Raw genomic sequence first — 14,933 nt, forward strand, 5'->3', positions numbered from 1 at the left:
CTCAGTATTCTGTCTGAGCACGCAGATGCAGTCCATGGCCACAGGCTGCTCGGCAGGCAGTCACAGTGGCTGCAGAAAGCCGGAATCTCGTCGTGCACTGGCGACGGCGCATGCAGCACAACACTTGGCAAGCCAGCCACTCCGCTGTCCGGAGCCGCGTGCGCTCGCTCAGTTGCTTGCTTGCTTGCTGCCACACACGATTTACCATGCATGCCACTCTTTCCCTCTCCATCTCTCCTTCAGTTCGGAATTCAGAACTACGGTTCACGTACAAAAAAGGTTGCAAAAGTAGATCGAGGACACGAAAGTATCTTTCCATCGACGCACATTGGTTAAGGGGAGAGGCAACAAATCAAGCGATCTTGTTGTGCTCGGCCGTGGAGCCAGCCAGGTCACCGCCGGGTGCCGGCCGTCACCTTTTGGCTGTTAGTCTGGGTTTGTTATGCATCCATCGTTTGGAGTTGATCGAGTTTGGACGCACGCCGCCCAATCCCGCACCGCAGGCACGCTGTACGTGCCACCGGCTAAACGACTCGGGGCACGGCTTTATAGGCCCCCTCTCCGCTCGCCTCACGATGCCAGCCAGCCAGGACGCGCCATGCATGGCATCGCGGCGCCTGCGGTGCGCTAGAAGTACAGCGCCCCGAGACGGCCAACGCCACCGGGCTGCTCTGGTTCGCATCACTGGCACTGGCACCGGCATGGCGCGCTCCCTGCTCGGTGACGCGCTCCTCTTCTCCGCCGGAGCCGCGCTGGGCGCCCTGCTGCTGCTCACCCTGGCCTCGCCCTTCGCTCCGCCCGCCGTCCTGCTGGGACGACGGTCGTCGTCCTCCGCTGCTGCTGGTGATCGGCGCACGTTCTACGACGACCCGGAGGTGACGTACACCGTGGACCGTCCCATCACCGGGTGGGACGAGAAGCGCGCCCAGTGGCTCCGCGCGCACCCGGAGCTGGCCGGCGCCGGCGAGGGGCGCGTCCTGATGGTGTCCGGCTCGCAGCCGACGCCGTGCCGCTCCCCCACGGGCGACCACGTGCTGACGCGGCTCCTCAAGAACAAGGCGGACTACTGCCGCCTCAACGGCGTGCAGCTGCTGTACAACACGGCGCTGCTCCGCCCGTCCATGGACCGGTACTGGGCAAAGATCCCGCTGATCCGGGCCGCCATGGTGGCGCACCCGGAGGCCGAGTGGGTCTGGTGGGTGGACTCGGACGCCGTGCTCACCGACATGGACTTCCGCCTCCCGCTGCGCCGGTACCGGGGCCACAACTTCGTCGTCAACGGCTGGCCGAGCCTCGTGTACGACGAGGCGAGCCCGTCGTGGACGGGCCTCAACGCCGGCGTGTTCCTCGTGCGCAACTGCCAGTGGTCGCTCGATTTCATGGACGCCTGGGCCGCCATGGGGCCCGACTCGCCGGACTACCGCCGGTGGGGCGCCGTGCTCACGTCCACGTTCAAGGACAAGGTGTTCAACGAGTCGGACGACCAGTCGGCGCTGGTGTACATGCTGCAGCACAAGGGCAGCCCGTGGCGGGACAAGGTGTTCCTGGAGAACGACTACTACTTCCAGGGCTACTGGGTGGAGATCGTGGGGCGGCTGGGCGACATCGCGGCGCGGTACGAGACCATGGAGCGGCGGGCGCCGGCGGCGCTGCTGCGGAGGCGGCACGCGGCGAGCTGGGACCACGCGGCGTACGCGGCGGCGAGGGAGGCGGCGCTGGCGGGCGCGGGGCTCGCGGAGAGCGGCGTGCGCGGGTGGAGGCGGCCGTTCGTGACGCACTTCACGGGGTGCCAGCCCTGCAGCGGCGACTGGAACCGGGACTACTCCGGGGACAGCTGCGACGACGGCATGCGGCGCGCGCTCAACTTCGCCGACGACCAGGTGCTGAGGGACTACGGGTTCCGGCACGCCGGCCCGCTCAGCGACGACGTGCGGCCGCTGCCGTTCGATTATCCCGCGGCGGCCGGGAGGCGCTGACAACCAAACAGGCGGGGCGGCGGCGAGTCGGTGGAGTTTTTGTCTTTGTGCTGCTGTGCGTGGCTGCTCGCTGTCGCTGGTGGGTTTAGCAGCGAAAGTCATGTACTTCAGCCGTGGGGTTCAGTACATTTGATGTCTGGCGTTATCCATTTTCTTGTACCAATAAAAAGTTACTCAGTAACTGTCAAAAAAAAGTTGCACAGCATACACCAGGCCGTTCGAGGGTTTATGCAGTGCTAGTACTAGCAAAGCAGTTTCCTTCCAGAAGAAAGAAAAGAACCAGGGATATTTGATTGTTTTAGACAGCAGATTCTCACAGAAAAAATATCAAAAACTGAAACAAACAACTATTTGAATCAGCATTGCCAGTGAAGCTAAATCTAGTTCCGACCCATTTTCAATGCAATTGGCTGAAGCATGTCCAGACGTACTTCAGTGGCAGCCGACAGGTGATTCAAAGCCAATTGAAACTGGAACAAACAGGTCAGAGAAAGGACTCAATGGAGAACTAGGAAAACAGGGATGTCTTCCAAGGGGGAATTTGCTTAGCGGTTCAAATGGCCCTATGCGCGCCCAGGCAAACTTTGATCACCTATCAGTCTCTGCAAGCAGCAAATATATCTGAAGGCACCCAAAAAAAGCAGGTGAAGGGTGAAAAATAAAACCAATGTAGTAAATAAAATAGGCTTTATGTTGGATTCCTAAGAACAAAGTGCTTAGCTAAGGATTGCTTTGATGTATAGGATTCTCGAAACACAGGAATAGAATAAACACATGATTTACAAAACTACAGGAATAACAATGTATGAAACATTCCAAAGGATCTAAATCCTCAATCCGTTAGATTCCTTTGAATCAAAGGAGCCTTAAAACTGCTGAAACTACAAATTCAAATAAAATGGGTTTTATGTTGGATTGCTAATCGTTCTAGTTAAAACCGCTGAACCTACAAATTCATTCTGCCGTACCAGAGCTGCCGTCAACAGAAAACCCAAACTAGAAGTGAAAAACTGCACCCAGAAGGGATACGACTCACAGAATAGTAAACAGGCAAGCAGAAATGCAGAAACACACAGGCCACAACAACAATATTCATCATTCAGGCGAGCCAGACCATCGGGCACAACTTGGCAATTCAGAGTACATCACTTAAACAACTAGCTAAACCGGCAGCTAGACACAAGCTAGTTTCCAAAAGTCAAAGTTCAACCAGCCAGACCTAGAGCTGGCACACAGGTGCACAGCAAGGTTTACATACACACAACTTGATTTCGGCCCCCGAAAGAAAGAGCTCGATTTCAGTGAACAACCATACACCACAGAGACCCCTGTTACGGATCCTTCATTGCCCGATCAGCTGCATATATGGTTAAGATTAAGACCCATTCAGAAATTTAGATCATAAAGAAAGGCGAGCGATCAGGAAGAGGTGTGGTTCAAAGATTCGCCCCAGGATTACCTGTGTAGCTGAGGTTCACTTGGAGGCTTTTATATTAGTGAGGGCAGCAAGAGCCTCCACGATCTTGCCTTCATTGATCGACCTAGTAGCCTGTGCAAAGAAATTTGGATTTTGCAGGACTGAGTTCCTGGTAAAATATGAAATGGCATATATCCCAAATGTCAGCAAAAGACACCGACCTTGAGAGACGGTATCAGTGCATAAACCTCTTCGATGGTCTCAGGCCCAATGTTCGCTATCATGCATATCTGTTACAGGTACAACAAACCGTTTTATGTTTGAGATGAGGGAAATGAGATACAAGAAGGTGAGAGGAAAAGAAGGCTTACGAACCTCGCCATCATTAACACCATAGTCTTTAAGAGGTCTGCAGCTACGAGTCAAGGAAATAAACTACAAAGTGGTTGCTTGGCGAAACAATTTAACTGCATGACCACAATGCGATCTCTAATATTACTAGTTCTTAACCAAAACGAAGGATACTCCAGGATTTCTTTCACCAACTTCGCAGAGGTGAAGTGATTTCCTTCTTTTGCATACTGAAAGGCCTTGTCAAACGACCTGCCGGTGCAAGAAGAAAAGATTAAACATGGAGTCACACAAGCTAACAGACTGGAACGCCACATAAACAATTATTAGCAGAACATAACAGAATTAAAACAAGAGATATTCCTTACTCGGGAATTTTTATAGTCGGATCCTCTGATAAGATAGCCATATGTCCTTGAATTTTCTGCAACATTTCTGCTGCTTCACAGTTCGATAACAATATAGAATTTGGAGGCATATCTGCAACCAATTGTTATGCGGGAATCAGCTTGCCTATTTTACGTTTAGACAGAAGGGACATTTGAAAATCATAATATAAGATGTGTGCCCGTTTCAAATGATGTAAAACTAACAATCTCATTATACGGAACTTCTCAAGTAAAGAGCCTACTGAAATTCCATAAACTACCAAACTTTAACTACTATTAAGGTTACTATGAAATAAACTTCAAGAAAAATAGAGGATATTTCAATGGAAGGAACTGACCAAGCTGAAGCTTTAGTTCTGCATCAGACATTGCAGGCTTTGCATTTGATGCGGAGCCCTTCCCGCCTTTCCCAGCACTAAATGCCTTCCCTCCTTTGCTACCTTCTCCTATGAGAACATAATACATGAAAGACACAGAAAGACAATCTATTGTGTAACTAGAACTTTCAGTTTTATTGGCAACTCTTGAATGGATGAATGTATAGCAAAAGTACAAAACGATGCATCCATACCATTAGAAAAGGATGAAGCCTTTCCACCAGTTTTTAGGCTATCAGATGAAGCTTTCCCATTTGACTTGGAGTGTGTGGGAGGAGCCTCTTCTTCAAAAAAATCTAAATACAGGCAGTGATATATGAGGTTCTTGTATATTTTCAACTATATATCAATACAGTATTCACATTGACTTATTCGGTTTCATTCAACTATCCGGTAAATTTTAGTGCTTATTTATGTACTGTGATCAGATATCCTGCCCTATCAAATACTGCAATAGTTACAATGTAAGCAGCTCAATGATTACCATTTGTTATGCACAGCCATAAATTGGTGAAACAAAACAACAGTGTCTTGCCTTCAACTACAAACGATATGAAGTGTCCTTTCACACTCAATGTGATGGTAAATAACATCAACTATGAGCAAATAGTCAACGAATCATCTGCAAATAAAACCAAAGGGGAACCACAAACATGGTATATAATTCTCTTCCGACATTTTTTTCTGTAGTATTTGATCAATCCTATGAAGGCTGCCAAGATAAGTATTTGGGGAGCGTAGAAGGTTGTGGGACTTCTAGTTAAATGATTCTTTAATCTATACTGGAACAAAAAGTATCATTTCAAGTTTTCAAACAGAAAAGTTTACTACCTTCTTGCTAAAGATGCCCTAAGCCCTAGGGTAGCAGGGTACAACCGTACAAATGGAATTTTCTTGACAGTCATAAATAAAACACAATGATCATATCAGACAGATAGCTCGTAACGTGCTAGCAGACACAAGTGATACTCTTTAATTCTTATAACAAAAGCAAATACCAAAGGATTTTCTCATGGAGCAGAGCTGTGATAAGTGTAGTAAAACTAGATTTAAGTAGAACAGCAGTGAACACATGTGACTTGGCATGCCCAGACCAAGTAGCCAGACATAAAACATATCATAAGAAGGATAATGTGAGTTGAAAATAAAAAAGGATTTAGTCCAATAAATAAACTGTTGCCTGGAAAATGTTTAATGACGAGATTGGGCAATATTATTACCATCAGAATCAGAATCAGAATCAGAATCAGAAAGGTGAATAACATCATTAGAATTGTTCTGCCTTCCGTTCGGTGCTCCTGCAAGAATAAAACAGGTAAGGAATCTGTCAAACTCTAAACTTCCCTTCGAAAGCTCAACTTCTCAAAAAACACAGCATTCATTTTGATGCAGCTGTAAAATCATCAATCATCACACAACAGAACAACAAAAAAACATACCATAAAAGTCTTAGATTAAAAAACTTCCCTGTCAGACATAAATACCTTTATTCTGTTTAGGTTCGGCACCTGCGACGGTGCGGGGGTTGTCGCTCCGGTTTGGCATGGCAGAGGATATTACTGGGCGGGGCATGGAATGTCGAATATCCTGCGCGTTCTGAAGGTAGCGGCTGTGCGAGGGGGCGCTGGGGTTGGCCCTCAGGTTCAGGTTTGTGTTTGGGTTCAGTGTGTGGATGGAGTTGCCTGAGCTGGCCATGGGAGATTGGCGATCCTGCAGGCGGCCCAAGGCGGCTCTGAGGTTAACACTCAGGTTCCGGTCTCGCCTGTAGGAGTTGACTGAGCAGGGTATGAAGTATCGGGGATCCTGCGGGTAGTGAAGGTAGCTGCCAGGCAAGGCGGCGCTAGGGTTTGCATTTAGATCTGGAATGGGGAAGGAGATGGCTGGCCAGTGCATGGGGAAGGAGATGGCTGGGTGGGGCATAGGGGGATGAAAATCCTGCGTGTAGTGGAGGTAGGGGCCGCCGTGAAAGGGAGAGATGACCGAGGGGTGGTGGAGGTAGGGGCCGCCGTGAAAGGGAGAGATGACCGAGGGGTGGGAGTAAGGGCTGAACGGAGGCGGCGGGCCGGCGGCGGCAGGGAACATGGGCGCAGCGGTAGGCGCAGCGGTAGGAGGCGAACCGAAGAGAATACCCAGGTCGAAGGGAGGATCGGGGTTGTTAGTGTTCGGATTAGGGTTAAGGTTTCTGGCTGGAGGCGCCATGGGAAGCGGCGGCGGAGTAGATCTGGAGAAGAGGGGAAGAGGAGGAAAGTTGGAGGTGGGATGAACCGGAAATGGAGGTCAATAACTCAATATATAGGCGGTGGTTGTCTTGTTGCTGTTGTGCCCCGCAATTTTACTTTATTTGCGCCGCGCAATTTCACTTCAATTGTGCCCCGCAATTTCACTTTATTTTGACTTAAGCCTCTCAGTTCCAAACAAGTCGCGGTAGGCTAGAGTTGAAACCCATAAGATCTCGAAACCAAGTCATGGTTCTGCCACGTGGATAGCAAACTTCCACGCACCCATGCCCATGGCTAGTTCTTTGGTGATAATGCTGCTAAATATTGCTATTTTAAATTAATTCCAAAAACACCCAGTACAATATGCAGACTTGATAGATGTACATCACTCCATTCCACGCATTTCAACAAGAGAACAAGGTTGTAGTGTGTGTTACTAAGATGCTGCGAAATAGATAACCTATTACTTCAAATAAGCAAGGGATAAATCATCATGTTCTCCAAAGTAGTATATTCTTGAGAGAGAATTTACGGCATGTCGTAAGCCGTTCTAACACAGGTACGAAAAAACGCTAACTATCACAGAACCACGAGCATACCACACACGTGATATTTCAGAATAGGCATATACCTCAGTTTCTAGTTTAGTTCTACATTTGATCCAAGGATTTTCCTTCACCAAAATAGTGAAGGTTGGATTAACTAAGGGGCTGCTTGGTTCCCAGCCACACTTTGCCACATATCAAGTTAGGCGAGTTTGACCAAGTTAGGTGGGTGTTTGGTTCTAGCCACACCTAAGGCAAGATTCTTTTTGTTCAAAATAAGTCCACATGTCATACACACAAAAAGTGTGGCAATCCAAAGTGAGGCTAAGAATTTGAGCACCTAGGCTAAGAATTTGAGCACCTAAGCTAAGGCAATTAGTTACCAACCAAACATGCCCTACATTAACAGCAGACCTTCCTCTGCAGAGCAGGAAAAAAAAAGAGAACGCATCAAGATGCTCAAGCATGGAATTTAAATATACAGACCAAGCTTATGTGCTTAACTGCACCAAAATCAACAAAAAATCTTCCAAGGAACGCATGCAAGACATATCCACGGATATTCGCTCTCTTGTTGAAGGGAAGGACCATTCGTTAGACTAAAACCCTTAGGAATCGCTAAATTTAGCCATGCACTTGTGCATAAACACAAATGATCCATTTAGTGTTACCTTATTCACAGGCAAACAGACCCAAAACCTATTAGGCTGCTAGTGATTCCACAATGCCCAGCAACGTTTAATGCATCACCATTTTGAGCAAGCTGTGTCACAATCAACTCAATTATCTACTTTTCCAGCTTTCCTTGAGACACCAAATTATAATAACCCACCCACACCACATATGAGTGTGACACAACCAGTAGGAAAGTTGTTAAGATTAATTTGGTAACAAATATTAGCCAGATGTATTTCTACAAGCGCACATAAACAGATAATCCAATCCAATTCTAGGATCCAAAGGGCATTGTCAGGAAAAAGTTTCTTAAGGACTGGAACCCTTCTCAAAAGTCCTACAGTCGAAAGAGGCCCTGAACAAACAGCTCTGTTTTGTCGTGGATATATCACACCCATAACAAAATCCGACCAAAACCACCTAATAAACAACCAAATCATAAGCCCTCGCACCCATCAAATTGGATCTAAACCATCTCCAATAGCCAAAATTCATGTCCTTTCGATGCCCACCCGCCAGGGCACCAGTACCGTGACAACAAAACCCTCGGCGCTCTGTAAACCCTAATCCCTGGCCATTCGCATCGTTTCCTACTCGATAGACGCGAAGATCCCGACACCCACCGGGTTTTATCCGGTGAATGTCGCGTTCGTCAAGGGTTGAGACGACGTCGACGCAAAAAAAAATACGGGGAAAGGGGGGGATAAAACGGAAGGGGGCTGAACGGGGATCACCTGACTTGGACGGAGGGTAGGACCCTTTCCCTCCCCTGTTCGCCATTGCGGAGGAGAAGGCGGTGGTGATCAGGAGGCGCCTGCCGGAGTCGGCCGCGTCGCTCTCCGCACCGACGCCGCACGCGCCCCGCTGCTCACTGCTCGCTGTCGCTGGTGAGGAGACGGAGAGTGAGAGTGCGGCCTGCCTCTGCCCGGATGTATTGACGGATTTATAAAGTTGGGCTGGGGAGTTTTTCTTTTTTTTTAGGCAAAGTTGGGCTGGGGAGTGAGAGAGAGAGGCTCCGCAGTCGGGCTCTGGGCTCGGGTGGACTATGGGCCCATGAGTCAATGTTCTGCAGTCGACGAGGGCCAATTTCAACAAAATACAATTGTCTGCCCTAAAAAAAATACAATTGTCTAAGAAAAAAATGCAACCATGCTCGGATACATGATGATGCAAGCGCCACCGACTGGTGCCCAACCGGAGGATCCGCAGTGCCTCGTTGAAGACCCATTCCCTCCTCCACTCCCTCTTATAAGCTCACAGGTGCGGTAATTTTCAACAAATTGCTCCGTCAAAACCACACAAAAAAACACCACGACAAGAAGGAAAAAAAGATGTGTGCATACGGGCCATGGACTTGCCGGAAGCTGGGGGCGCGCCGAAGTCAGAGCAGGAGTGCGACTTGGGGATGCGTGATCGGTCGCCGGCTTAGGGGATCTCTCTTATTGAAGCAATCTAGGGAGAAGAAGAGAGAGCATGAGAGTATCTACAATCACAGGTATCAAAAATATATATGCGGCTATGCGTGTCCGCGGACAGTGACTGATCAGCATGCAAAAATTCGATTTCACAACTTGATACCTTATTTTTAAATTATCAAATCCATACAATTATATGCCACGTAAAATTAATCTACATTTTCACCGGTAACCATCATTGTTGTTCCGACCGTGTCCATGTACAGCGGCCGACTTAACCCCTCGAAGTGAAGGCATAGTTGCCGGCGAGGTAATGTAGGACATGTGACACGGACCGGCTCACGGGACTCGAGGCGCCTTCATCTCCCATGCCCTACTCTTCCTCGTCGGAGTCCACAACCTGTTCGTTGCAACTGGGCATGAGGTCGATGATGGATGTGGCGAGTGGTCGGGCCGGACGGCATGCGGCTCCGCCTTCGTTGCCTGGGCAGCGAGAGCTTCCGTGGCCATCCGCTCTTGGTGCCTTGCACCTCGCGTCTGCAGCGTGCTTGCCATACACCATGTCGACGTTGACCTCCGGCTCGGAGCCCACCCCCGCGGGGACGACGCGCCACCGAATGGGTTGCGCTGCCATCCCGGGGTTCAGCTGCCAGACGGCCTGCACTGCATTCGGCAAGGCAGGGGTACAACGCCTCCCACCACGAGCGTCGGGCAGATCCAGTCGCATTCACGCGGAAACAATGGGTTCCTAGCGATACGAGTCCGTCCGCGATCGGGCGCACTCCTCCCGGGAGCGATGGAGAGCCACACGGACCGCCATCTCCTTCTCGGGACTGTAAGGGACAAGGTCCCAGTCGACCATCCAGACATCCCAGAGTTAGATTCGCTGCATGCCACGCTAGAAACGAATGGATTTCGACGAAGGAGAGCTTGGGGGAGAGGGGAGTGAAGTGGAGTATGGCTAGGGTTTCTTCCAGACTGCGGATATGGTTGAATATATGTGGGTCGGGTGGGCCATTGTAGGCCGGATCCAACGTGGCAGGCACGTCCTAGCACATCCGGGCGTCCCTATCTCCGCCCCACATATGAATATGGCGGCTGTCGGTCAGCTCGGACGTTTTGATTGCGCTTTAAGGCGTCAGGTTGGGTAGCAATTCTATGCCCAAACAGTGACCGAGCAGGCCATCTCAGCGTCTAAGAGCATCTCCAGCCGCGCCCCCAACAGGCCCTCCCCAGGCAATTTTTTAGCGCCGGCGGGCGAAAATCGGTCCAGTCGCGCCCCAGGAGTCCGTTTTTCGCCGGGTTGGACCGAAATAACAGCAGGCGCACCCGAGCCGAACCCGACGCGCTGGGGGCACCGGCACAAGCAAAAAGGGGCGTGGGGCCGCTCAGTCGGCGATAGGAGGGCCTTTTCCCGCCGTTTCTTTCCGCTCCCCCCGACTTCCCTCTCATTCTCTCCATTCCTCCCGCCAATCTCCTCCTCCTCCCCTCCCAGCCGGCCGCCATGCGCCGAAGAAGTACGTGGTCCCCCCGCGCCGCGACGGGTGCGACCGCCGCCGTCGCCCAGCCGAAGCAGAGGAAGCCGAGGGCACCGTCGTCCAAGCCCCCGGGCATGTCCAACGCCGACTGGAGGGCGGAAGTTCAGCGTCGGGAGGCTGTCACCACCGACCGGTGGACCAGGGCCAACGCCAAGAAGGCGCAGGACAGCATGGCGCGGCTCGCGGCTGCGACGGCGGCGGTGGAGCAGGCGGAGCGCTCGGCCGAACAAGCCGAGGCGGCCCGCGTGGGGATGATGAATCCACCCGGCGGCCACACCCCATACGCGCCCTGGAGCCAGCCAAGCGTCGGTTCTCCGACCGGCTTCTCGTCATCGCCGCAACCCTGGGGTTGCACGCCGTCGCTGGGCTACGCCGACGGTGACGCGCACGGCGGGTTCAACCCCAACATCACCTTCCCCCATGGTCACCCGGCCCAGCGGACGCCCTCGCCCGCCTTCGCCGACGTGCAGTACCCTCCTACACCTACTCCCCGCCGGCCTACGCATCCTCCCCGATGCCCCCTCTCCGTCGTGGCGCGCTGCCCTTCTCCCAAGCCTCCACGTCGCATCTCGGCGACCGAAGCCGACATGGACGACATCATCACGGCCAGCTCGGCCGCCGCCGCCTCGTCCCCCGGGTTTACCCAGGACGACACAATGGACCTCAACGGCGACATGGACGGCGAGCTCGACTACGACGAGGAGGAGCCGGAGCCGGAGGAGGAGGAGGAGTCGGCGCCTGCCTCGGCAAGGAAACGAAAGAAGAAGAAGGGGGCGGCCAGGACCGGCAAGCCGCGCATCAAGTGGGCGTCCAAGGAGGATGAGTGCCTCGCCGAAGCGTGGAAAGTCGTCTGCCTCGCCCGATCACCGGCACGAACCAGAGCATCGACACGTATTATGACCGCATCAAGACCGAGTTCGACGAGCGCAAGCTCGTTGACCCCTACTTCAAAGGCGTGTACATGCGGCGCGGGGCGAAGGCAATGGCGAACCATTGGGGGCTCATCCAATCGGTGTGCAACAAATGGCATGGTATCGTCGAGGAGATCGCGGCTCGCCCGAAGAGGGACACCAGCATCGAGGATCAGGTATGGCACGCCGGCCCCTCCCTTCTCTTTTCACCGGGTGCGCGCCACTCACTGATTGTTCCTCGGCGCAGCTGGTGCGGATGTTCGCCATGTTTTGGCAGGACAGCAGCGACCAAGATTTCAAGTACGTCCACGTCTTCAAGCGGATCGAGAAGTGCGAGAAGTGGGTGGATGTCCGGCGCACCCTCGCCAAGGCCAAGGAGACCTACAAGCTGGATGCGCCGACGCCGGGCGCGGGCAACGGACGCCCCGAAGGCAACAAAGGGGCCAAAAAGGGGAAACACGCTGACTCGACAACCGCGCGAGTGCAGGAATCCATTGAGCATTGCCTCGCCGACGCACAGGCCCGGGCCGCCCTGCGTGAAGAGAAGACCGAGGCGCGATGGTCGGCGTTGATGACGAACAACGCCGTCAAGCTCGACCTACTCTGGACCAACGTTGCCGCGAAGAAGAGGAACACCGACCTGGCTTTCTAGACATCAGGGTATCTTCAACGGCAACCCGCAAAAATCATTTCACATCCGTCCGCGAACACGGATGCGGGAGGACGCCATCCAACGCTAGCCGGATACGTTTTCACAATAACTCAAACTAACCGGATGAAATTCGATCAAACACGGCCAAACTTCATATAAATGACGGATTTCATTACATTTTACTATAAATTCGATCAAACACGGCTCACGGGACTCGAGGCATCGCCATCTTTCATGCCCTACTCTTCCTCGTTGAAGTGTGCGGCCTGTCCGTTGCCAGTGGACGAGAGGTCTATAATGGACGTGACAGGTGGGCGGGCCCTGCAGCGTGCGCGCGCCCATCCACGCTTGGTGCCTTGCACAGTGCGCACCATTTAATTAGCCTAGGACATCATATTCCTACGTTATTTTAGCGGGACTCACTCTCTTTTTCTCACGCCATCATCCTCATCCTCTGCTTATTGATTCCAAACTGACTTATTGGGTTGGTCGATGACAGGTAACTCCAAGACGTATATAAATTGGTGTTTTTGGTTCTAAGCCGGCGAGATAGTACTATTTAGTGATAATAGAAAGAACCAACTTATTGAGTTGGTGATTTTTCAGGCCCGGCAGAGGCCCAACGAAGCATGTGTTACGTAATTGCAATCGGCTTACTCACATAGGTTACAAAGAAACACTCATTTATTTTTCCTTGCAGCCCAATCAAGAGAAGAAAAAAAGATGCAGAGTAGGCCCCTTTGGCCGACGTAGGGGACTGACTCCCTACGGCCCAATCGAGGGGGGAAAATGCGGAGCAGGCCCTTAACTGGACAGTTTGGAGGCCCAACCTACAAATTTATTTATGCATGGATGGACAAAAATTTTAGTACCACGTCAGATAGGTATAAAAGAAAATAATTCCATATGATGAACGGACCAAAAATTTAGAAAAACGCACCTACCTTTTATTATTACTAGCAAAAAGGCCCATGCATTGCAACGGGAGAAAAAAAAAACCTTCCAAATCTCTAGCTGAGCCAGTTGGACAAATTGTGTGTGACCGGTTGGCAGTTATGAGATCGAACCCTCCCATCGGCAATTTTATTTTTTTGCCAGCTCTCCAAAGTTGGGCCACAGTGCGTCGCCAGATGGGCTTCCTTCGTTGGGCCAAAACGGTGCAATTAATTGAAACGGGACCAAACGAAGCGAGACGAAACCTAGATATAGATTATTATTATTATTATTATTATTACTACTACTACTACTACTATTATTATTATTATTATTATATAGGGAAAAGCCCGTGAGTTGCAACGGGTATAAAATAAATCTGAGTTTGTGTGGTATTTGAGAGTTACATGTCATGGTAAAATACTAAGTTTTTTCAATCAAATTGGTTGTAAAACCCATAAGGATCCACTTTATGAAGATCCCATTGTGTTCTAAAAGCTCGTAATCTTTTTCTCTGCTAATAAAACCTACTCCTTCAACTCGCTCTAAAAAAATTGGATTATGTGTAATAAGTTGTTGATTTTCAACAACCCTGTGTAAAAAATAAAAAGTTGCACAGTAACTGTCAAAAAAAAGTTGCACAGTATACACCACACCGTTTTTGTAGTCTTCGAGGGTTTATGCAGTGCTAGTACTAGCAAAGCAGTTTCCTTCCAGATGAAAGAAAAAAACTAAAAATTAGAACCAAGGATATTCAATAGTTTTAGACAGCAGATTCTCATAGAAAAAATATCAAAAACTGAAACAAACAACTATTTGAAATCAGCTTTGCTAGTGAAGCAAAATCTAGATCCGAGCCATTTTCAATGCAATTGGCTGAAGCATGTCTAGACATACTTCAGTGGCAATCGACGGGCTATTCAAAGCCAGTTGAAACTGAAAACAAACAGGTTAGAGAAAGGAATCAAACTCAATGCAAAACTAGGAAAACAGGGATGTCTTCAAAGGGGAATTTGCTTAGCGGTTCAAATGGCCCTGTGCACGCCCAAGCAAACTTTGATCACCTATCAGTCTCTGCAAGCAGCAGATATATCTAAAGGCACCGGAAAAAAGAAGCAAGTGAAGGGTAAAAAATAAAACAAATGTAGTAAACAAAATAGGTTTTATGTTGGATTCCTAAGAACAAACTGCTTAGCTAAGGGTTGCTTTGATGTATAGGATTCTCAAAACACAGGAATAGAATAAACAAATGATTTACAAAGCTACAGGAATAACAATGTATGGAACATTCCTAAGGATCTAAATCCTCAGTCCTAGAAGATTCCTTTGAATCAAAGGAGCCCTAAAACTGCTGAAACTACAAATTCAAATTAAATAGGTTTTATGTAGGATTGCTAATCGTTCTAGCTAAAAACGATGAACCTACAGATTCATTCTGCCCTCCAGAGCTGCCGTCTACAGAAAACCAAACTAGAAGTAAAAAAGCTGCACCCAGAAGAGACACGATTCACAGAGAAGTAAACAGCAAGCAGAAA

General features: G+C 50.2%; 2 protein-coding genes across 5 annotated transcripts; one reads left to right on the forward strand and one right to left on the reverse strand.

Annotated features, from left to right (window-relative positions):
- The first annotated feature begins 574 nt into the window (after positions 1-574).
- LOC123138074 (probable glycosyltransferase 7) lies at positions 575-2,203 on the forward strand. The gene has a single exon (XM_044557978.1). It carries the CDS (start codon positions 576-578, stop codon positions 1,974-1,976), a length of 1,401 nt encoding a protein of 466 aa, XP_044413913.1. The 5' UTR covers position 575; the 3' UTR covers positions 1,977-2,203.
- An 834-nt stretch (positions 2,204-3,037) lies between these two features.
- LOC123138075 (DNA-directed RNA polymerases IV and V subunit 4) lies at positions 3,038-8,878 on the reverse strand. Of its 4 annotated transcripts, none has more exons than XM_044557983.1 (10): positions 8,684-8,878; positions 5,731-5,808; positions 4,705-4,806; positions 4,472-4,573; positions 4,113-4,224; positions 3,919-3,996; positions 3,769-3,802; positions 3,615-3,683; positions 3,436-3,525; positions 3,038-3,333 (listed from the first exon to the last, which is right to left on the reverse strand). In XM_044557983.1, exons 1-9 carry the CDS (start codon positions 8,727-8,729, stop codon positions 3,451-3,453), a joined length of 696 nt encoding a protein of 231 aa, XP_044413918.1. In that variant the 5' UTR covers positions 8,730-8,878; the 3' UTR covers positions 3,038-3,333; positions 3,436-3,450. The 4 variants fall into 4 exon arrangements, with proteins under 4 accessions (XP_044413918.1, XP_044413916.1, XP_044413915.1 ...); XM_044557981.1 differs by having other exon boundaries at positions 4,472-4,579; XM_044557980.1 differs by lacking the exon at positions 8,684-8,878 and adding an exon at positions 5,995-6,731.
- Positions 8,879-14,933: the final 6,055 nt, after the last annotated feature.

This window comes from Triticum aestivum, chromosome 6B (genome assembly GCF_018294505.1).
Source record: "Triticum aestivum cultivar Chinese Spring chromosome 6B, IWGSC CS RefSeq v2.1, whole genome shotgun sequence".
NCBI classification, from domain to species: domain Eukaryota; kingdom Viridiplantae; phylum Streptophyta; class Magnoliopsida; order Poales; family Poaceae; genus Triticum; species Triticum aestivum.

Excerpts from the sequence above, each read along its gene's own strand:
- LOC123138074 (XM_044557978.1), top strand. The coding sequence starts at position 576 with ATGCCAGCCAGCCAGGACGCGCCATGCATGGCATCGCGGCGCCTGCGG.
- LOC123138075 (XM_044557979.1), bottom strand. The coding sequence starts at position 6,709 with ATGGCGCCTCCAGCCAGAAACCTTAACCCTAATCCGAACACTAACAAC. Across the intron at positions 4,580-4,704 it reads GGCTTCATCCTTTTCTAATG|GAGAAGGTAGCAAAGGAGGG; the intron begins GTATGGATGCAT and ends ATGTTCTCATAG. Across the intron at positions 3,684-3,768 it reads ATGGTGTTAATGATGGCGAG|ATATGCATGATAGCGAACAT; the intron begins GTTCGTAAGCCT and ends TACCTGTAACAG.